General features: G+C 37.6%; 2 protein-coding genes across 4 annotated transcripts; both read right to left on the bottom strand.

Moving 5' to 3' along the window:
* Positions 1-375: 375 nt before the first annotated feature.
* Positions 376-14,066, bottom strand: LOC306879357 (protein Wiz-like). Of its 2 annotated transcripts, none has more exons than XM_079432215.1 (10): positions 13,946-14,066; positions 11,760-11,890; positions 10,840-11,379; positions 10,119-10,691; positions 9,257-9,727; positions 7,537-7,848; positions 6,927-7,141; positions 4,174-4,435; positions 3,903-4,068; positions 376-1,557 (listed from the first exon to the last, which is right to left on the bottom strand). In XM_079432215.1, exons 2-10 carry the CDS (start codon positions 11,860-11,862, stop codon positions 1,389-1,391), a joined length of 2,811 nt encoding a protein of 936 aa, XP_079288341.1. In that variant the 5' UTR covers positions 11,863-11,890; positions 13,946-14,066; the 3' UTR covers positions 376-1,388. The 2 variants fall into 2 exon arrangements, with proteins under 2 accessions (XP_079288341.1, XP_079288342.1); XM_079432216.1 differs by having other exon boundaries at positions 11,760-11,884; positions 13,946-14,019.
* A 1,860-nt stretch (positions 14,067-15,926) lies between these two features.
* Positions 15,927-24,079, bottom strand: LOC306879356 (disabled homolog 2-interacting protein-like). 2 transcript variants are annotated; one of them, XM_079432213.1, is made up of 18 exons: positions 23,248-24,079; positions 22,734-22,861; positions 22,478-22,556; positions 20,651-20,718; positions 20,455-20,540; positions 20,192-20,318; positions 19,973-20,071; positions 19,200-19,871; positions 18,981-19,125; positions 18,745-18,889; positions 18,289-18,525; positions 17,922-18,123; positions 17,738-17,829; positions 17,345-17,624; positions 17,149-17,262; positions 16,846-17,036; positions 16,651-16,735; positions 15,927-16,546 (listed from the first exon to the last, which is right to left on the bottom strand). In XM_079432213.1, the coding sequence occupies exons 1-18, from the start codon at positions 23,792-23,794 to the stop codon at positions 16,457-16,459; spliced, it is 3,387 nt and encodes a 1,128-aa protein (XP_079288339.1). In that variant the 5' UTR covers positions 23,795-24,079; the 3' UTR covers positions 15,927-16,456. The 2 variants fall into 2 exon arrangements, with proteins under 2 accessions (XP_079288339.1, XP_079288340.1); XM_079432214.1 differs by lacking the exons at positions 22,478-22,556; positions 22,734-22,861; positions 23,248-24,079 and adding an exon at positions 21,895-22,098 and having other exon boundaries at positions 16,215-16,546.
* Positions 24,080-24,089: the final 10 nt, after the last annotated feature.

A 24,089-nucleotide genomic window follows, 5' to 3' on the forward strand; every position in this document is an offset into this window, starting at 1 on the left:
CCTCTTTTGCTCTCTGAAAGGACCCTTTATTCATCGAAGAGCTCCATAAAGGTGTCGGTCAAGTCTATATGTCCTGTAATTAACATCTCTCAGCACAGCTGTTTTACACAGACTCCCCAGTGAGGGAAGCAGACCTTACTCTTGAAACAAGAGGGTTTCATTTACACAGGAACATAGCATTAGCAGACCTCGAGTGAAAAACAGCCATGAAAGCGGAAAGGGAGAGCAGCTCTGGGAATATCACGGTCTTATTATGTCTCTGAGACACAAATCATATGCTGAATTGATTGTGTTGAGGATTCAACAGTGCTTTTTAGGATGAGGGACATGAAAATGTACTGCATTCTAGCCTATAAATGACCAACAAAGCAGAAAATAGATTCAAAGTCTTTATTTATTGGTTATCAAATGCAGGTATAAAAAGTTCTCTCAATACTGCATTTAATTATTTTGCAAGGACTACAGCTTGTCATTGACAGTTTGATCCAACTGAATTTGATTTAAAGCCCCGCAAAGCCTGAGACCAAGAGCATGGTGAAAAAAACCACATATCACATGAGAAATAATGTATATGGAAATATATATGATTTCCATATGCGTTCTGGAAAGTATTTAATATCTGCTGTTGGAGTATAACCCAGCCTTTACTCCAACCAGACACTGGCACAGTGTTTTACAAAGACAAATACATGTAATAGAATCACACTGTTGACTACTTTAACTTGTACGGTTGAAAATATAGGAAAAAAAATGCTCTTCAAAAATGTGTTCATAAAAACAAGACATATTAAAGTCTCATTTAATGCTGGAATCAATTGACAAGGCCTGCGGATAAGTAGTGCTGGTTTCTGCTTCCGCTGGAAAAATCCTGAAAATACATATTAATGCAAATCTGTAGAAATCCCTTTTATTGGATTTTTGGCATTGAAAAATCAGGTCATTCACTCAGGTGAGAAGCACTGTTTTCAAAATTCTAAGTACTATATTAAAAAGTAAGAACGATAACTTCATTTCAACGACCAAACACTGGTCTACACAATTTTGTTCATAAAACAATAAAACCGTATTTAAAACTAAACACTTCAAGTACTATTTCGATATAAAACAACTGGTTTGAAACCTTGTTAAGAAAAGAACATATTATAAACAGTGAAATACAATACAAAAGTAAAATACATTCAACTCATCCCAATCAAACCACTGGACAACACTTGACAGGAAAGAAATGCTGTGGTCAAACTCTTTCAGTAGTGTCTTATGAAAACTCATCTAAAAGTAGAAAATTTAATTTACGACAAAATCCACATCACAGTTGACAGTCAAGGTCCAGGTAATAAAGCTATAAAGTCAGTGTAGTGTAATTGCGTGATTTTGAAAAGAAAGAGCATCTAGACAGCCTGAGGGCCAATAAGCAGCGGCGCTTCGCTGTGACTGAGAGGAGGCTGCGGTGAGGGGCTTGAAGCTGAATCAGTCTTCAGCTTGAGGATGTGCTGCTGTAGATGCATGACCCAATCCTCCTGTACGGAGAGCGGCCCTTGGAAAACCTCCTCACAAAACCTATCAAAGCACACAGAGATGATCATCAACAGATCTTGTCTTTTAGTGGATATTTTTATTTATTTATGGACATTTCATTACAAAGAATGCATTTTGACAACTACTAGGGGGACATAATGCAGGACAGATTCAACATCTTTAAATGCCATGAGCATATGTGCTGCTGTAAGCTTTGTAAAAGGATATCAATTGCTTTGTTTAAAGGGGTCATGAATGGAGAAATCAAAATTCTCTAGATCATTTGATACAAGTCATTGTGCTATAAAAAACATTCTGTAAGTTTCAGAACTCAAAACTTTTTCGTCAGTCTATAAACAACTTATATTAAAGCCAAAGCGACAGGTAATAGTGTGGCTAAAAATCGCCTAAGGAGAAGATCATCAACGCCTGCTTCTACATCACTGTCTTTAGCCCTGCCTACTGATTCGCACACATGGTAGGTAAATGACAAGTGCGGCAAACGCAGGTCTACACAGAAACCAACGATTAACTTTATTTGATGAATTTTATTTTTAATGAAGAGCCAGACCGCATCAATAAGAACTTGGTCTTTTGTTCACTTCATTTTACCACTGATTTGTTTACAAACAAGGCACAATTCAACACAGGATTATCATAAAGATTAAAACTAAAAGACGATGCTATGTTGACTATATTGGATCTGACAGTAATGTCGCAAAATACAAGTGTGAGTAACCGTTTTTATTATGTGATCACTATTGCTTTGTCTGTTACTACAGATCATTTGATATGTGCTTAATATCTATGCATTTTTCATCTAAAACACAGCAGCGACCATTAATGAAGGATGTAGGCTGTCAAACATACACAACTATTAGCCAATCCAATGGGCATTTACTTTAGTTTACAATATGCCATACCTGTTCAAACAGAAAGTTCTGATGAGAGGGGTAAAAACAGGACAAAACATTTTTTTTTTTCATGTAAAAAAACTTGATAACATAAGTGGACCTCAAGAGAACAGCACAAAATAAAAAATAAAGGCAGTTCATTACCCCTTTAAAGATTTAAAGTTTTTTAGTACTAGTACTGCCCTTCAGAAGCAAAATAAGATACTTGATAGGCGTTTCCTACAAGACAAAAATATAGGTATTTAAAAAGTTGCCTTTTTGAGTCCCTCAATTGTCCTCTGTGTAAAACGATGCATCTCAAAATCATACAGTCGCTGATGAATAGGGTCCAAATATGTAAAAGATGCTGGAAAAGCAAAGAATGTGCAGAATCTGAAGGATTTTTCTGAAGAAAAGTGGGCAGTTAAACTACTCAGGTCAAACAAAGGACTCAAAAAAAAATAAATCATCCAGGTTTGGACACACAGTATATAAAGAATTAAATTATGTATACTTTTGAACATGTTTATTATACTTCTTTTAAATTGAGCTATTTTGTCTAAAGGCACAAATATAAACTGTATGATAATTTCAGCCACTGTGTAAAAAATAAAAAAAGGTAATGGCATGTTTATATCTCACAATTACGACCTTTCTTGCATTTGCAAGTTTACATATTGCAATTCTAAATTTTTCTCAGAATTGGATGTTTTAACTCACAATTCTGACTTTTTTCCTCAGAATTGTGACAAACTCGCAATTCAGACTTTTTCCTCGAAATTCTGACTTTATAACACACAGCTGCAAGTTTATATCTCACAATTCTGAGAATAATTCAGAATTGTGAAATAAAGTCACAATTAACATTTTTTTTATTCAGTGGGCTTACAAAAATGGCATATTCAGGGCAGCACAAAATAAAAATATGAAGCAATTTAAAGCTGTAAAATTTTTACAAAATGTACATAAGCATGAACACCATGAATCCATTTTCCAAAACGTGTTTTTGGCTTGTCCTGAATCACTACGGTACAGCTATAAGAAGTGTTTATATTCAGACTATTTTAGACTGGTTCGGGTAGGTACCACTATCAGGTAATCTGATAGTGTGCATGAACATAGGCAGTCGACACATTCACACTAGAAAGATTCATCCTTGTCCAGTGTCTGTGCTTTTTCTCTCAAAATGTTTTTAGTGATTAACGTGTCTGTACTCGTTTAAACTACAGTGGCAGGTATCTTTTAACCCCCTCACACAAGTACTCGTCCAAAATCAAGCGTGTACAGTGCTGATGATATACGACATGTACACTGTATGCATAAAAGTATACTTTAGGCCAAAACATTTGCAGACCCCTGACCTAGAACCATCTGAGGTGTAGATAGCAAAGTGGAAGGAGAACTGGACACGATTCAGGCTGTTTCTCACACAATTTTCAGACAGCAACACCATCAGGTTCATTGAACATAAACTGATTAGTGGTTTGAACTCACCTGCACTTAAGGGAGTACACCTTCCCTACCAGCTTTACTAGGCTGGTCTCTGGTGGTCTAGGCACCAAAGATGGAATGTTTCCAGCCCGAGAAGGCTTTGAAGGTTCTGTTTCCCCTGATACACTCTCAGAGTGAGATAAATGCTTTGGAGGACGCCGTTCACAGCCTAAAAAAAGGACAGTGATTCTCACCATGCATATTAATGTTCTTTATTGGTGAAAACTAAATTTGCAGCCTTTGCTTAAACAACATATACATATATGTCCCTTACCTCGAGGTGAACGAACGTTTAGTTCTCTGCGGGCTGTGGGGATATGGATCAGGCTGTTTGAGGATAGTTCGTATGATGAAGACCGTTTTTTGTGCGATGAGGAGTGGCTCATCCCTGCTTTGCCTTCTCTAGTCGCTTTGGAGAACTGGGATACCTGCAGCAGACCTGCAGTGTCTCGAGCTGCTGATGAAGCTTTGTGAGAACCAAGACGGACGGACTCAGAGTCTGAGGAAGGGTATGGAGTGGAGGTTCTTCTGGAGGCCTACAACAGAGGGAGACAAAGAGACACTTTGTGAACACCAATGACAATGCTGAAAATTTTGTGTACATGCAAATTTTGAAAAGCAAATACTGCAAAATAAAACAAATTAATCAGTATTTTCCACAAAAAAAAAAAAAAAAAAAATTATTTAATGTTTAGGTCACTTTGGACCCAGGGATGTATGGAGCATGATTAGTTGTCAAAAATACTTTTAGTAGAATTATTAATACTAGTTTATACTCACACACACTTTTGGGACAAAATTTTGTTGATCAATATATGTATGCCTACTGACAAATCATTGCAGCATGAAAACTTGATCTTTTTTTCATCTGCAAGTGAAAGTTTATTCAAGTAAAATAAATATGTTTAAAATAGGGCTGTGAATCGATTTTTTTTTTTTAAATCGCATGATTGTCATGAGTTAACTCATGATTAATCGCAACTTAATCGCACATATTTATTTGTTCTAAATGTACCTTAAATTAATACTTTTCATGTTTTTGATACTCTAATCAACATGGGTATGGACAAATATGGATGCTTTATGCAAATGTATGATTATTATTATTATTATTGAAACAATAGTCAACAGAGCATGAAGAGTAGACATGTTTCAAAGGTCATAGATGTTATTTCAACGAACTTGTTCATGTCTATTAGACGCATGAAAAAAAGAAATTGCAGGTTCCCATTACTTCTCTTTCTTTGCACGGAACAATTTACTGACACAAACCTGTTTACATTTTGCATGACAGGGCAGCTCACTTCTTCTGAAAATGCAAAATGTAAATTTATTATTTATTATTATTTGTTTTCCTCTGTGCCCGCATACTGTATTTTGATGAAGCTAAATTCTCAATAAAACTGTTTTCACAGATATATTTGACTGTTTCTGTTGTCAGACAACGGGATGAATATGAAATAGTGACTGAAACGTGACCCATTAAGACTAGGCTACATAACCAGCTCTCCTTTCCAAGATGTTAATCTGTACAAAAATCCTGATAATCGAGTCGTCGCCTGATAAAATCAAATAGGCCTACACATAAGATAATGACAATAGCTGTGCTGTGATTTCGGCTATACTTGCATGTAAAATTAGAGAAGCAACATAATATCTGTGCTTAACTGAAAGCGCTGTTCCTCTCCGCCCCTCGTTGAACAGAGCAGACGCACAGAGAAAGAGAGAGGTGTGTGCGCGTGCCCCCGTCCCTTGACTCCACCCCCATGTCAAAACAGTGCCACAAAGTTAGATGCGCAGAAACATGAAGCGCAAAGGGGAAAACGGTATCACAAGCTCAAACTTGACTGAAACGCAAAATAAAAGCAGCGTTGCAAATAAATTAGTAGATATGGTCACGGAAAATATGTATTGCAAAATCATTGCTTTTGCTCTGTTTCATTTATATTTTGCAATTCTTTATTTTTATTTGCAAAGAGCACATTATTTTTTCCTCAATACTTTCATTTTCTTTTGCAATACTTAAATTCTCTTGCAAATATATGCGGCATTGTTTTGACTCCGTATACCAGCGAGTCTCAGGTTTGGGCAAGCCCTAAAGATTTGTTGCTAGGCGATTTTTTTGAAGAGGGGGAAAAAAAAAAAATCGCTAAAGGGGGAAGTGGTGTGTGGCCAAGTATGGTGACCCACACTCGGAATTTGTGTTCTGCATTTAACCCATCCAAGTGTACACACAGTAGTGAACATACACCCGGAGCAGTGGGCAGCCCGGAGCAGTTGGGGGTTCGATGCCTTGCTCAAGGGTCTCACCTCAGTCGTGGTATTGAGGGTGGAGAGAGTGTTGGTTATTCACTCCCCCACCTACAATCCCTGCCGGACCTGAGACTCGAACCCACGACCTTCAGGTTACAAGTCCAACACTCTATCCATTAGGCCACGACTGCCCTAAAGGGGTCTGCAAAGTCGCTAAGTTGGCAACACTGTGCATCTCCATTTCTCCAACTATGGGCTAGGCCACGGGTCAAACAGAAAATGCGCGCTGCGTTAATCGCGCGTTAATAAAATTAGTGCCGTTAAAATTAATTTGCGGTAACGCGTTTTTAACGCATTAACTTTGACAGCACTAATTTAAAAATAACATGGCATTATCATTGAAAACACTGACTTTACACTCATAGAATTTCTTCATTTTTCAGCTGCTGATCATATACAATATGGTTTTAGTTGAAAAATATCACGCTATGACTTTTACAAAATAACCATTCTTCAGACCTGGAATGTGAAAATGGTGCACAAGTTTTAAATGCATCTATGAGGGTTAAAGTTTACATTTACCTGAGAAATAAAATTGCCTAAGATATTAAAATTAGTTTTAAGATAATATATCTAACCCTTTTTTCATGTTTTAAATGTAAATCTAACAAACTTTACTGTGGTTTATGCTTATAACAATTCAAAGCACTTTCCTAAAAAGATAAGTAAAACAAACTAGAATGATATTAAGTCAACAATTTCACCTGGACTCACCTTCTTAACAAAAGGCAAGTCCCCCCTCATGTAGCTTTTATGGAGCTCTGCTACCTTCCCCGGCTCCCTCTTCATCCAGGCCGTCAGGGTCTCAATAGGAGAGCCGATGACCTTCCAATCCACTCCCTGCTGCCTCAGGTGGGCTCTTGCATGGCTGGCTAGTGCCTTTCGATTCTCAAAATCAAAACCGCAAAGTTCACAGGTGGCATCACAGCCTATGGCAGAAATGGTAGAGATTGGAGAACACAAGATATGAAATAGACATTGCACCAACCTTCAGAATAATGTCTGGATGGAGTCAGCTTTGGTCAGTTTGCCCTTTGTGACTTAATTTGACTACGTGTAAAATAATGAGATGAACAAATAATGTTCCTCTAAAGCCTGATGTATCATATTTGCTTTTTCTGAAAAATGTATGGACAACGAAGTTGTTTCAGACCATCAAGTGTTTATCTTGACATCTTACAGTTATTTTTTTACATGTACTTTATACAATTCATTAAATTTCACAGCAAAACAACAACCCTAACCCTTGTCTTTGTGCATTTTAGGAGGTTTACTGAGAGACAATAATGCAATTAAAAAAACTAAAAATCTTGATTCAGTGTACCTGTAGACATGCTGTCTGAGGCAAGTTTTGCTTTTTCCCCTGGTGACAGAGTTAACGTCTCAGGTGAGGATGCAGTTTTTTTCCACTGCTCTGATGCAGGTTCTGATTTGATTTGGGATGCCCGTTCAGTGCCCTCCCGCCTCATGAGCTCATATAGGGCCTCTATGGGTGGGACTTTCAGGGACCACCTTGCTCCCAGCTGTCGTAAGTGACCACGTGCGTGACAGGATAGGGCTTTACGAGTATCAAACATCTCGCCGCAGTAGTCACAGCATACAAACCTTTTGGGCTCCTGCTTCTCAGGCTTAGGGGCTGTGGAAAGCAGACAGAAATCATCATAAACGGAACAAAATAAAACATTACACTTGCTGTTGAGAGTTACAGGGTTTATGCAGGTTTTATGAAGGTAAATTTAAGATGTTTTAGACCTTTTTCAGACTAAGTTAAAACAAAAAAAAGATAAAATTGAGTGGAGCACTGTGTAAAAATGGTCTTTAATTATAAATGTCTTGTATTAGAAGTATTAAACTTTAAAAATGGAACTTCTAACAGACCTAAATTACGTAAAAAAAAAAAAACTTAGGATACAAGGTCTCTGGCATGCAAGGTATCTGCTGGTGTGGTGGTTTCCCTTCTTTCTGAAGAATCACTCTCAGAGCCTTGTGGGGTTTTGATGCCAGAAAATAGACTTTATTATAACAAGACAATAAAGCCGAGGAATTCTTCTGCAGAACAACCCTCTCGATGTTTTCTGAGTTTCTCTTTATATAGTCTAGTTTCTAGGCGTGTTCAGAACATTTCATACATGTGCATATTTCCTTTTTTGGCAATATTTATACATATGTTCTTTCCCTAGAGAGAAGGGGCTCCTAGACGTGTTTAAGGAAAGAAGCCTTCTTTGTATTTCCACATATGTTTTCCATCATAAGGGTCTGAACATTTCATCCATGCGAGCCCTTAACACACAGGCATATGCTTATATTGGAAATATAGCTTAATACACAAGTGGTTAGATTCACATTAATTATACTTGGTTAATTCATATTTTGACTAATAAAAATCTTCTACACTGGCAGACTTATAACAAAGGGAAAACAGGTATCACCTGCCAACATATATCTAATATCAAAGAGAAAACTGGTTTTCCAATCCCACTGACAGATATTTGTTCTTGTTTTAATCATAAATTCACTTAATTTTATTTAGTTTCTCAGAAAAACTAAACAAGACTTAATTTCTTCATTTTGCATCTCAAGTAAATGTATCTTGATTTAAGCATGTTTAGATATTTGTTCTGAACATTTGTTTTTTGGAGTGGATGTCATGACCATATTTATGTATTGTCAAATGCCATTAAAGTTTGACACACAATGGAAAATACTGCTTTCTTGCGATCTATCTATGCTAAAATGTTGCATCTCACACATTGAGTGTCACATTAATCTATAAATAATTAAATAGATGCAAAAAGTGAACCCAAAAGTAACCAGGCAAATAGATGTAAGAAAAATGACCAATAAGAATTCTTATGCATATAGTACAATTATGTAATTATTGTAGGTTTTCACACCTTAATTTCTTTAAAAAAAATAGATAAAAAAATAAAAAATGGAGTGAAATTGAAATGTATAATCTGCAAGTTAACTGATGTTGGCTGAATTAATTGCAGGAATTTGTGTAGGAAAAAACAGAATAACAGAAGTAACAAATTTTTACGCACCGATCACAGTTGATTTAACTGTGTTGGAATCAGACTGAGGTGTTAAAGGGCTGGTGGGAGTGCTTTGTGGCTTAGGAGACTCTATGATAGAGATATCAAATTCCATAGGCTCGTCCTTTGGTTTTGGGATCACAGTCCTGGAGCCTTTCTTGGCCCTTGGAACTTTGTGAGGAACGGGAGGAGAGGAAGGCTGGGTTACGGGTTTAGGGGATGGGAGGAGAGGGGGTACAGCAGGAGCTACAGAGGGGGATACAGGTGGGGTCAGTGAGGGCGGCCCCAGGAGACTGAGAGATCCCACAGAACTACCACGTTGGGCCATGACCTCTCGCAGAGTGGCCATGGGAGACCCGTTGACGGACCACTCAGTGATGCCCAGCTGACGCAGGTGATAGCGAGCATGACTGGCCAGGCTCTGCCTCTTCTTAAACTTCTCGTGACAGAATTCACAGTTGACATCTTTAGATGACTCGCCTTTGGTATAAGAAAGAAGAAAGTATGTCAGGACACTTTTTTGTTACAGAACTGGTATATTTGATAGTTAAAGACTGACCAAAACCAAAGTTTGTTAGATTTTGGATGTAAATCATTAATTCCCCCTGTGAAGATGTTTTAGGTTAATGGCATATTAGATACCCTACTGTTCAAAAATTTGGGGTCGGTAATTTTTAAATAAAATTGTATTCATTTCATGTGTTTTCCAGGTCAGGACGTGACACTTTTAAAGTTCGCTGATGTCCTGGTTTTCCATAACCATGTTTTGCTATATATTATCATGCACACAGAGTCAACACGGTCTTTAAACATTCTTCTTCTTCATCAAAAAAAATAAAATACAAAAAAATAAACAAATTAAAATTTTCACCTGGAGAGAGTGCTTTTTTGCCAAGGGGCGAGACTCCTGAAACATCTGGCGAAATCTTCTTTTTCTTTGAGGTAGGTGCTTTCAATTCTACTTGGCCACTGAGTGGCACGTTCCCTGAAAAATCAAGTGAAATCTTCTGCTTTTTGGCTGAAGGAGAGGATTTAAACTCTACTTTGTCACTGAAGGGCAAGTTTCCTGAAATGTCCAGAGAAATCTTCTTCTTTTTGATTGGAGGGGGTGTTTGACGAATGGATGTCAGTCCTTTAAATGACAGAGGAGCAAGAGGGGGATTTTTGCTAATGGCTGATGAGGTGGAAGGAGTGGAGGAGGATGACGTGTAATCCTCAAAATCCGACCCTTCCATCCGCCCGTCACTGGCCTTTTCCTTAAAGTCCTTACTCTGTATATATTTATGGAGCATGTCTATTGGACCACATTTAGAGTTCAAATTCACACCAAACTGCCGCAGGTGGGCCCGTGCGTGGCTGGAGAGACCTTTACGGGTCTCATACCACGCTCCACATAACTCACATACATGGACATCACCCCTCACTGAGGAATTCATCATCGTTTCTGGTAACAAAATCACAAAACTCATTTGTAATTGATTGGAATGTTACAAGCAAGGATTGCTTCATCATTTTAACTAGCTTGCTTTATAGAGTACTAACAATGTGCTAGTCCAAGCACATACCAAAACATTTTTAATACTGTTACTTACCTAAATTGAGAGGGGCATCTGTTTCCTGAGGGGCCCAGAGGGGCTTGGTTGAGGCCAGTGAGAGGGAGGTAGAAGGACTGCATTCACTGAGCCTGTATTCCACATCCTTATGAAGAGGCAAGGCTGAAGATGGAGTGGACACTACAATCTTCTTTGAAGATGCTTTATGAGGCTTCCCTATAGCGAAAGGTGAAGAAGAGCGACCAGATGCTGCCGATCCTTTTACAGCAACAGGGGAAGATGAGGAAAGGGCATATTTTTTCTTTACAAGGTTGGATATTTTAATCTTCAGTTTGGGCCCAGCGTCCTTTTTGAGGTTGGGGGACTTTGTTTTGTATTTTTTAACAAGGCTGACCTGTTTTTTAAGCTTGGGTAGAGTTCCACCTCTTTCTTTCATTAGCTGGTACAGGAGGTCTATAGGAGCTCCACTACAGTCGGACACAGCCACTCCCAGCTGCCTGAGATGATACCGGGCATGACTGGAGAGACCTCGTCTGGATTCAAAACTGGTCCCACAAAAATCACAACTATGGACGCCTACTGTAAGAATGTGAGAGAAAATGCATAATATGATGACTCTTGTTTTTCCTAAAGAGAATGCATTCTGTTTTTTAGACTATAAAATGAAGGAATCACTACTCATTAAAAAAAAAAGGGTCAGTGATTTTAAAGGAATAATAAAAAGTCAGCTCCTCATGGTTTTAGAATGACATGAGGTTAAATACAGACAGCATTTTATTTTTAGGTTAAAACTTTTTTGTTTATTAGAGTTGAGGCTGGAATACACAACTTTCAAACAGATTTTAAAACACTAGGCATCACACACTTGCCAACTTTGCAAATGGTTACAGAACAAAATTGGCATCATACACTAAATGGCCGACAATCACAAGTTTATCATCTGTCTTCGGTGTACTTACAATCAGAGTCATCCATGTCTTTATCCAAGTCTGTCTCCAGACACTCTTTGGAAACGGTGGCAGTGCTTGTCTTCTTTGCTGAGTCTGGTGCGGTCTTCTCCATGGCTGGAATCTCCTCCTGGCACCTGGCACTTAGAAAAACAGCTGATAACTTTAGACAAATTTCTTCTAAGAATACCGATGAAAACTTATTTATACATTTTTATTTAAAAAAATAAATAAATATATATATATATAAAAAATGTAACTCAAATACAATATTTTTTGCATAGAGCTGTAAAATTTTAAATGTAGTGATGTCTGAAAAACATAAGTCACAAAAACAACAGTAACTAAAGATATTACTACAATAAACAGTATTATATTAGTAACATTACATTAGTAAACATCAGTGTTGGGCAGTAACTTGTTACAGTAACACTTTATTTTAAGGTGTCCATAATACAGAGTAATTACCTAGTTAAGGACTTAGTAGTAGCCGTTGTATTTACATGAAACAAAATGTACTTAATACCATGTAACTAAGTTATGCAACAGTCTGTAATTACAGTTTGTAATTATGTAGATGTAACAGGCAGCTACTGTTACACATACGTAACAGACAGAGTCTGTTATACAGCTACTTATGTAACCAAAAGATTGTTACATGTGTGTTGCAGACTTTATACAACGTAATTATAAAAGTACACAGACATAAGCAACTTAAAATAAAGTGTATCAAGATTGTACTTAAGTGTACTAGCAGCTGTGTAACAGACTCGGTTTGTTACGTATGTGTAACAGTAGCTGCCTGTTACATCTAGATAATCACAAACTGTAATTACAGGCTGTTCCATAACTTCGTTACATGGTATTAAGTACATTTTGTTTCATGTAAATACAACGGCTACTACTAAGTACTTAATTAGGTAATTACTCTGTATTATGACACCTTAAAATAAAGTGTTACCCTTGTTACTAGTAACTATAATAATATTACTTTATGCAGTAACTAGTAGTGTAACTAAGATTTCAGTAATATTACAGTTACCATCAATAAAACAGCTTAGTTAGTTATTTTTGATGCCTCAACCCCGCTGATTTAAAATCCAACAATCAAATAATTTCTAGATTTCTTCTCTTAATTTTGTGATGTCCCCAGTGCAGCAGGAACGCTTGGGATATGGAAAAGCTTACATTCAGCAGATGGAAATATTGCATTATATTGATTTTGTCAGGAAAAAAGATGATCTGAACACTGTTGTGTACGTTGTGGCTTTACTTTACTCTGGCATTGCCACCCACATCCCTCTGATCAGCATGTGGTACACTATATTACTATAATTAAAAATCTTTTTGGAAAATTAAACTGTTTCTTTCAAACTTGTATGATTTGATAAAATACATAATGAAATATAATTGTATATGGGTAAGGGAAAATTACAATTAGCTTCAAGCTACACATGACACTTAATGAGATTAATACAACACTTCTACTTGAATCAGTCACTATTGAGTGTTTGTAATAACCTCTGACTGTGATCCAATGTGGATTTTGGCCAAACAATGAAGCAGAAATATGTCGTTAGTAACATTTTAGAAGAATTTTACGTGGAAGATACAAAGTTACTTCTGTGGGACGTGAAGAAAAAATAGTAGTGTAACTAATTACTGTTGAAGCAAAGTAACAATATTACTTTTAAAACGAGTAACTTAACTGAGTAATATATTACATTCTTTGAGTAACTAGCCCAAATGTATTAGTCATCACTGTTAGTAACAATACTAAATACAAAGCTCCTCATGTTGTTTGAAAAGAATACATATTTACCTTGATTTATTAGCAACTATGTTTATTTCGGGAAATATGGCGATGTAAAGGTAATGTTTACATCTTACAAGCCATTCGTTTCTATCTCTCTGTAACATTACCTGGCTGAATTTGTACATAATTGTTTATTTTTACGAGTATCACTACTGGACGGTGATGAGAAACCAAGAACGACTTCCTATCTCGTTCCAGCCATATATTTATTACACAATGGACGCACACATGCAGCTAGCACCAGCTAATTATTTATCGCGCACTGCAAGTCGATTAAACAGGTTTGGTAGTGTGCAAAGGCATAGCACATCTGGCCTGTTCGGCTACATGTAGCTAACTACATCGAAAACAATATGTTGAAGCACAGAATGCTCAAAATTACCTTTAGGTTGAGAGGTTTCTCTTACAGCAGGGAAGGCAGGCACTTCTATCAAAACAGCACAGTCGAGCTGCAACAACCAGTCAAAATCAATCGATAGCTGATTTAGAAAACGCCACACGATGGCGAATCACAGGGGCGTGGCTGTTAGTAACTAGATTGATGTAACTGCACTTTTAACTGGAGCTTTAACATCCTTATGTTAAATTTGAAGATAAAATGTCACATAAAGAGAAAAAAAGTGTCTATGAAGGTACAGGTGAGCCCTTCCACCTCCACAGTACTTGGTAAGCAAGATTTTCTTGTATTTTTTAGTTTAGAATTTGTCATAGATGTAATATAATAAATGTAGTGATTTTTTATATATATTTTAAACAATATATTTAGCTCTGTTTGAGACACTTTTTGTGTTAATACTGTTACAATAATGTAATGTCTTTGCCCTCTGTAATGATTTACCTTTTGGGTGGCATTTCTTAGCAAACACTGAGAAATGCAATGATGCAATGATATCATATCTTGCATTTAATTTTAATTTTTTATTTTTTATTGGTATGGCCAAAAATATTATACAGATGGTAGGGTTGTTGTAAATGAGAACTGGATTAAAAAAAGGGAAAACTGGATACATTCAATGTGATTTATATTGCTGAATAGCAAAACAACCATTTTAAACCAATATTTTCTAAAAATAGAATAAATAAAATAAATAAAAATGTGTATAGTGCTCCTGTTTTCCAGAAGTGGGTTGTGTGTTTTCCAGTTTACTGTCAGTGACTTTGTGACTGCATGTTGCCATTATCTAAACCAATTTGCCACTCGTATGTGTTTGCAGTCATTAAAGCATCACGATTGTAGTTGTAGCATCATTGTAGTTTCATAAAGCGTCATGCTTGCTCGCAAAATGTCTAAATCCCTGGTATCCCTTCGGGCAGGTACTCTTCAGATTTTGGTAGCCTGAAAATTAATTTACCTAGCCCAAATAAAATAAAACTATTCAAAAGTTTGGGCTCAGAATTTTTTTTCTTTCTTTTTTAAAGATACTTTAAAAAAGTTTCAATAATACAATAAACTTTATTCAGCAAGGATGTGTTAAATGGATAAAATTGATAGTAAAGACTTCTATTGTTAGAAAATATTTCTATTTTGAATAAATGCTGTTCTTTTAAGCTTTTTATTAATCAAAGAATCAAAGAAAAAAGTAACACAGATTCCAAAAAAAATATTAAGCAGCACAACAGTTTCAACACTGATAATAAATCAGCATATTAGAAAGATTTCTGAAGGATCATGGGACACTGAAGACTGGAGTAATGATGCTGAAAATTCAGCTGTGATCACAGGAATAAATGCTATTTTATAGTATAGGTATTAAAATAGGAAACCAATATTAGAAACTGCAATAATATTTCACTATATCAATGTTTTTTCTGTATTTTTGAAATTAATACAGCCTTGATGAGCAAGAGACTCAAAGTCAAAGACTCAAAAACAAGGTCAATTATTTATCAGGTTTATAATATAGCCCTAACATAATATATTATCCAAACAAACTATTTAAACTGATAGAATAGAATAGAAACTGAAGCGAAACTTAAGCTGAGTTAAATATAAAAAACGTGAACATGAATTCTTCTATAGCTGTCTAAACATCGTTATGAAGTACAGTTTGTACAATACTCTTGTGTGTGACTGTACATGTTTCAGAGTTTTGTTACCGTTCTTTGCCCATCCTCCGCTATTTCCAGCACTTAATCAAGCCACTCTTCTTTAATACATGAGGACGTTTTATTTCACATGTCATTGCGTTTGTGTTGTCTCTCGTGTTGAGCGCACCGCAACCATTGAAGTATTCAGTTTCTACAGCGACTCATTTGGTGCACATCGTTCTCTTTTTCCTGAAAAATATATTTAAAACTTTTTTTGAAAACCATGATTTTGTATGTACTCACATGTATTAATTAGTAAGGAAGAGGTTAGTGATAGTTACTCCACATTATATTTTTAGAGTCATCAGAATAATTTTTTGTTGAAAATGTCTGGTATAAAAGTTCACAAACATACTGTAAGAAACCAACATGAATACAAAGATTACATTGTAAAGAACTACGTGCATGCATTTTAAAACACATTTGTCCTTTTCTTTATCTTTGACACACATTGTCATGGACTCTACTACTTTATTTTTTAGGTTATCCAGTGTTTTGAGTTGGCCTAGTTGCATTTACAACAATTATTACAGTTAAAATAAATAGATGATGAAGCTTGGTTTGTTTAATGCACATTTTATTTGTGAAAGTCAACAAAACGGTGATAAAAAAGTCTTATGCAGATCCATTCATTTTTAAATTCTTAATTATGTTTTTTTTTACTACAGTAATTTGGTTTTAATTGTGACGGCTAGGTAGCTATAAGCACAGTTTTATTGATGAATACAAGAAATCTGACAAAAGCTAATAGCAATGCAAAATGGCACTATGTAACACACCACACCAGTTTACTTCCTGTTTTGCATCAGGTATTGATATAAGTCTTTCTCATGCCATCAGCATTAACTGCATAGAGTTGGTGCACATCTTTCAACAATCCAGCAAACTGCTCCTCCTGTTATCAGAAACACAATGCAAGTGTTAACTTAGTCATATTGTATGTACAAGCCTGAATTAATGATGTACGTCTAAAAAAAATAGACAGAAGTGAAAACTTGCCAAAACATTCATGCGTTCTACTGCAGCCACAGCGACATTAAGCTTTCTTTCATCTTCCTCTCTCTCTTCTTCTATGACGCCCAGTCTGCACAAACAGGAAGGAGAAAGAGAAATGTTCCAAGTAGTCTTATGAGTATTTACAAGTAAACACATTTTGACTTCTTTTAATCAAAAAATTATATATATATTTTTTACCTGAAAGTTGTGCTTGCCAGCTGTTCTTCGCGGATGGCTAACAGATTACGGAGTTCCTGAACCTCTGCCTTTAGCTGTGTATTCTGTTCTTGGGTCAGGACTATGAAGTCTTCCAACCGCTTGGCCATCTCCAGCTCGCGCTCGGTTACCTGCTCCACGCCCAAACGCAGCTCTCCCAACTCTTGCGCATGCTATGAGACACCCAAATTTTGTCAACATATTTTCAAATCATACTATTGTGCTTTATTATACACTCGATGGTTCTGAAGCCAGATGCATTTAGAGTATGCAAAATTGACCGACCCTGTCTAATGTGCTTGCCTCCTCTTGCTCTTGCCCTATTTTTTGATAGGGCTCGTTGCTGTTGTTTTGTTTGATCCAGAGTACTTTTGCTCCTGGGGCTTTGGATTTTATGGCCTATGACAAACAGGAAATAAGTATTTGAAAGCACATCACTGGCAAAATGTCTAGTAAATTTTAACCAGGCTTAGTTACTCACGTTGCTTGGTGATGAAATTTCCAAACAGGGATCCTGATCTTGATTGTAGTCCTGGCACTGTGTTGGTAGCTCTTCTTTGCTTGTCTGCCTCTTTATTGGTTGCCGTTGATGCCGTGGTCTGTTGGGGACACTAAAAGCCCGCTGCACCTGCTTCCGCTGACGTTCTTTGCCTTGGTTGGATTTTGAGTCTATGGGAAGCTGCTGCATGGAGTTTTGTAATGGACTGTACTTGGGGAGATCCTTTGGAAGTAAATATATAGGCTTTGGTGTTCCATGAATGCTGTTTCCGCAAGAATGGAGACACAGGTGAGAGGAGTGTAAGTACTTTGAACAAACATTGATTTTAAAACTTGATACAGCTTCTCTTGGAGTCCACCTGGCAATTAACCTTACCTGCCAACAGGGATCCGTTGAGCTTCCTGGCCAAGGAACTCTGTGATCTGGTTTAGGATTGAAGGCAAGGGATGTAGATTGTCTATTTGGCCCTACAAAAAAAGATGCAATTTTGCCCATGAGCACATTGTTTAATTAATGAGAATCTCATAGTGGTCAGATGAGCCCTGATGTTTTATGTTACCTGTTTCATTACAGAGATAATATCGACCAGGAGATTGTGAAGGACTGCTAGACGAAGGGGCAGGTCTACATAGCCATCAAATCGAGCCATGGCAATTTCACTGTCTGGATCAGATACATTCTGTAAGAATCCTCTCATAGGCTCCCAGTGTTGTTCTAGAAACTCATTCATAAACAACATGTACTCTTCTTTTTCGCCAAACCTGGTGGATATTGAGATAAAATGGTTGTTGCTGAGAACAAACCTTACAAAACCCTAATTGCATTGGGATTTATAATCAATACACAAAACATTTTGTAGACCTGATGTAAGTTAACTGAAAGATGGAATGGTAATCAAAAAATGAAGGACTATAGACTGGACTTACAAGGTGAAGTTTGCAAGGTTTTGAATGACCTTGGCTGTCAGAGTGAGAGTACGAAGGGTGTTTGGCTCTGGATAGGCTTGGGTGAGGCCAAAGAGTGATGGACTGAGGATCGCTGGGCATAAGAATCGAAGAAACAGAGATGCTGATATGAGACGGTGTCCGATGTCTGTTTGACCTCTGTCCTCACAATCTGATACCCAGCTGGAAAAAATCTCATTCAGCTCCGCAGGGAATGAGCTGTTCATAGAAGGGAAAGAATTGATCATTTAAAAGTAATTTTCCATAGGAAAACTAATCACACCCATTAGGAGTTAAGTGGACATAGTATATCTAGTTACTATTATGGATAGTATATTACAATAATTTGTTAATATTAGATGTGTTTTCTACAGAAAATATTTGCTCTTTGTTTTCAAATATATTTTTTGGGAGTGTGTTCATTTAGGTTTATCTTACTCTTGCATGTCACTTATTCTCTTTACAACATCTGCACACGTCTCCTTCAGATGTCTCTGGTTGATTGGTAGATCAGAGGCAGAGCATTTCTGCTGGTCTACCTCACAGCTCTCTCCTCCACTATACAGTCTGGCTATGAAGTCACCTGTGGACAAAGAGGGTTAAACAGGAGGTTAGAGGTAAATATGATGACACATGCAGTTTTATAACAAGGGATGCAGTAGAATATTCCTTACCAAGTGTGTCAATGAGATACTTCTGGCCCACCAATTTCATATATTCGTCAATAGCCTTTGTGACCAGTGTATTCTCCCTGAAAATCAAAGCCTCATTTTCTCCCAAGCGCTGAACTTCTGCACTACCAAGATCAATCAAGAACTCCTGCACAATCAAAAACCATTCAGAAATCTGAAGAGCTTATGTCTTTTCCTACAGTTATTGTTGTTGCCACTCACCTTAGCTTTCCCAATGCTCTGGAGCACATGAACAAGTGCTCCTGCAAGTTCTTCTTTCTCCCGTACATTGAGAAGGGGTTCCAGGCTGCTGCACATGTCCACATAATTCACTGTGATATACTCTGCAAATTCCTTGTACCTCTCAATTGGCAGAATTTTCAGGATCTTGAATTTGGACTTGACTCGAAGTGAAGCTTGTGGGCCAACTTGGTCCTTTGCTGTACTTGTTCCTGGGGGCTTGTAGGGAACGATGGGATACCACTTCTCCTGATAGGCACGTCCTTTTATCTCTGCCAGATTAAGAGCCACACTTCCTAGAGGATGCAAAATAGAGTCATCCTTGGAATGGCGCTTCTTTTTGGGGTCTTCGTCTTTAAAGAGGTGCAGGGTGATCTGGTTGACAGGGGGCAAATTGTCAAGTTCAAAAAATTCGCCCCAGAATAGCTGGCAACCTCCTGAACCACCACCACCATGGCCTGTGCCAGCTGCTCCAGATCCTCCATCAACTGCTTGGCTGGAACGTTGGACGGACTTCCCCACTGCCCGGCTACTGGTGCGAGCAAACAACGTTCCATCAAGGTGGACCTCACAATAATATCGCTTCTTTGGGGGAAGGTCTTTTACTTCATTAACCCAAAGGCTCAGTGAGTACTCAGTGCGCTCACAGTTGTCCTGAAGGTAGATAGTATAAAACATTATCATTATTTGTAACAAGTGCACAATTAATTAAATATTTTGATTGACCTTACAGTAAGTTGAGGAATATTCAGTACCTTATTTGGATGAGCAGCACGACGCAAGTCTTCAATCCAGCGGTCTCTTTCTGCAGCTGAGCTGCACCCAAAGCAATGGTTATTCTCTGAGTTGATGACCTTTTATGAGTCAGATAAGGAATGGTCAGAAAAGAAGAGATTGGTTTGGATTATGGATTGACTTAAAGATCAGAAAATTTAAACATAGTTTGTACTTTAATATGCAAAAGCAAGGTCTACCTGAAAACAGTACTTTTCCCCTAGAATCGAGCTGTGGACTGGCCTGATGACGGTAGTCTGGTCTGTGCTAAGATCCAGGCTTTTTGCCGCACCGATTGGAATGGATAAAGATTCTTTGGAACCATACCTTGATGGAAAGTGTGAAAGACTGGTAAATGGCATATCATTTCAAGCCATCAGATGATATGTTTGTTCCAACTGACATTATTCTGTACTACAGAGTCAGATCAGTCTTTTTCTACATTATAAAAATGATCCTCCACCTTCCAGCAACACTTAGTCCTGCAGTATTGAGCTGTGTGCTGCTTTTCCGTTTATCATCATCCTTAAAGCGTCGCTTGATTAAATTCTATCATGAGAATGAGAGAAAATGATTGTTATGGGAAAATACATATATTTATGCATGCATTTTATTCAGCAACAGTTTCAGATTTCTTAGAAATACTAATGTATACGCACTTTGACACCGCCATCTTGCCCTTTTATTTTGGTACCACTCTGGGAGACCACAGGATCTGGGTTTAGCTCTAAAGAGAGAATGAGAACAGTTTCTATATTTGATGATCACTTTGATGCCACAGTATTCCTCTTTTGTCTGTAGTGAGCACTGAAGGTGGTTCATCCCATTCTTTTTTAAAACGTTCCATAATACAGTTATTGATAATTAATGCTTAAATGATCAAATGTATGTGTGCATGTATGTCTTTCTGTTTATTTCATTCTGGTGGGATAAAATACAGCAAAAAGACAACTAATCTCAATGCAATCGCAGATTCTGAAACCAAGGCAGGAAGCATAGTCATTTCCTTCTATGTGCATCAGTTCAATAATTACCAGTTTAACAGAAAATGTAACTGTGTTACTGCAGTTGAATTCTGTTAATACAGAACAGAACCGAAATCTAGGGGCTTATTTAATTTTTTATGTCAAAAATTAGCTTTTACTTGATCATCCGTGTCCCTTTATGAAGCTGGGGAGCAGACAAGCAGTACCATGCAAAGCATGTGGTTCCAATTTTTGGACTTACATGATTATGGGGTCAGACTTAGGGGTGCTTAAATAAATCACTGTACTGTAGACAAGCAGCTGTAAAAAATAGTCAAATTTGCTTGGCAGCCTTTTAATGTTCTGTTTCTGATGAAGTCTGACACTTTGCACTTTGTCATGAAGCACATGAAGTAACTAACTTGCAAAGAATGCAAAAGTGCAACATAAAAAAATTACAACGATTTGAATTGTACCAGCAAGTACTGCAACCAGAAATGAAGTAAGCATTTATTGCAAATCTGCCAAGGCCGTTGGATTTAGAATTTTATGAAAAATTACTGTCATGTTCACACTGCCCCAATAGACACTGACAAGCTGAACATGTTCACTTAGGTGAAACAAACCCTGTCAACAGATGCTGACAGGGGTAACGCACTTATGGCATTAGTCTGTGCGGTGTAAATTGGCCTGAAACTTTCCATCACAATGTACATACTGTCAAACTTCAGAAAATAGATATCTTATATGATCTTCTAAATTACCAGATCAAAAAGTGATTTTATATATATATATGGAAGCACAGAAATTGGTAAGCAATTCAGCCAACAAATAAGCTCCAGCAAATTACATTGTATTTGAAAGCATGCATTAAACTCTCCAGCAAAATGATTAGATTGAATCATTTAAGTAGGCAAAGTTAAAATTATTTTGCTTACCTAGTGCCCCTCCACATACAATCCAACGCCTGAAACCCATTATTTTGAGTAGCTCAGAAAAAGTTTATTTTTTCCCTTTCAGAACATTAGACTCACAAATGCCCTTTTTGGTTTTTTTACTTTTAATATAAGGGTCTCGCATGCTTATTTTGAGTGAACTAGACAGCACACCCCTTCAGTCTCAGTCATCCTCTGGTATGGAACACCCAGTTACGATGGTATCTTCAGACATTAAAAGGAAGCAATTTTACAAGCACACACATACATAACCACGTCAACCATTTCCTCTGTGGATATGTTATCTAGCTTCTCTTTAGTTACTGACAGGCCGTCATTGGCTAGATTGAGACAGATGATATCTCTCATCTCTTGAAGTCATCAAGTCAGGACACAGCGAGCATTAGGCCGTCACTTCATTCAGTGTACTGCAATCCCCCCAGTGAGTTAACAATAAAAGTGGATCAGAAAGTTCTGAGCACAGCTCTAGTGTCATTTGTTTGCAGATGGCGCTTGGTTAGATTTCTTGCATCTAATGCAATGATATTTTTGGCTTCAATGTAAATTCAAACTTTGTGATACTGACCAGTGTGACTTCCACTTATGTTCTGAAGGCTGAGACTGGAGAGACAACTGCTGGCCCGGTTCCGTACCCTCGTCAAAGGCTGAAATAAATTCCAAAGATAATGATATATTGGCAGCATAAGTTGACCTAAAATCAAATAGCATTTCCAAACTAAATGCACTGATGCTTCAAAGTCAATTTAATGGCATAATATCTTAATCTGCTAAGTGTAATGTCTAATTTGTTGGCATCGTTTAATGTGTGTGTTGTTCATTACCTCCTCCTCACGTGGGATAAGGATCTGTCCATCTTGAAGAAAGCAGTTGCTAATGTCCCAAACGGGAACGTCTTGTGGAGGGGCCCAGGAGAGGCGAACAGGTTCCACATTCTCAGGATCACACTTTTCTTTTCATAAAATGTGAAAGAGTTTACATGCAAAGTTTTAATTTAAAAGTCCAGAAGCTTCCAATACAAAACATATTACATGCTAGAATGATTTTGGAATCCAGTTCCAATATCATAAGGGCTTCATTAGTTAGCAGTCCCATCAACATCCAATTACATGTTTAAAAAAATCTTTCTGTGGATTCTTTACTTTGTTTATTGTTCCATCTCGCACATCCTGTAGTTGTACCCTAATTCTTTAGCGCCATTTTGTGGCATCTGCATGTACAATCTTTTGTAGGGTTAGAAAGCAAGTCTACACTCTCCAACAGTAGAGATCTTTCTAAAGGAACCTTCATAATGGTTTTAATTTATGTGTTGTAGAACATTGAATATAAAGTTCTTACCATGCTTTTCAATGGCAGTACTCTGTAGACGTTGTCTCTTGAACTTCTGTGAAACCGTTTGCAGGTACTTCCTTATTTTACCCCTCTGCGTTGTGTCCTGGACAGTGGACCCAGATGCCTGTGCACTGGAGGACCCAGATGCAGAAGAGGAGGACAGGACCGAAGATAGGAGGGACCCTGGTGGCTCTGAAAGAGCTCTGCGGAAAGGGTTTTTTCTTGAAGTTGCTGGCTTGTCTGGTTTGGATGGGCTTTCGCTCCCTCGAGTTGCAGTCGAGCACTTTTCCCCTGTGTCTTCACTCAGAGCTTTGCGCCAACTCTGCATTTTACTCCATTTGTTTGAAGACCCTTTCTCAAGCTTCTCAATAGCCCCTTGTGCCACCGTCTCAGGCTTGGCCCCTGTGTGCCACTTGTATGTGTTGAGTAACTTGCCTTCCTCTGGTTGCCGTGGGTCTTGATCAACCGGACTGTTCTGCTCAGTAGACAGATCCATGTCTTCCTCAATCTGTGGTGCTGATTGCTCAGCACTCGGATCATTGTTTGTACCCATCTTGATTCCTACTCCGTGACCCAAATTAGCACGTTTTCTGGGCGCAGTATGTATTGATGCAATGCAAAGTTTGTAGTATCTCAAAGAGTATGGATTCCTCAGCACTTACCAGTTCTAGAGGTCTTTAAATGTCTTATATTTTCAATTTCAGATGCTTCAGATTTCATCATCTGCCCTCTTCAGCTATTGGCTTGTTTGAAATGATGCAACCTTTGTGGTCCTCAGCTCTTGTAGGTATGAGGCGTTTTTTTTTTTTTTCGGTGCGTACATGTCGTCCAGTATTCAGGAAGCCAGT

This window comes from Barbus barbus (genome assembly GCF_936440315.1).
Source record: "Barbus barbus genome assembly, chromosome: 13".
Classification (NCBI taxonomy): Eukaryota; Metazoa; Chordata; class Actinopteri; order Cypriniformes; family Cyprinidae; genus Barbus; species Barbus barbus.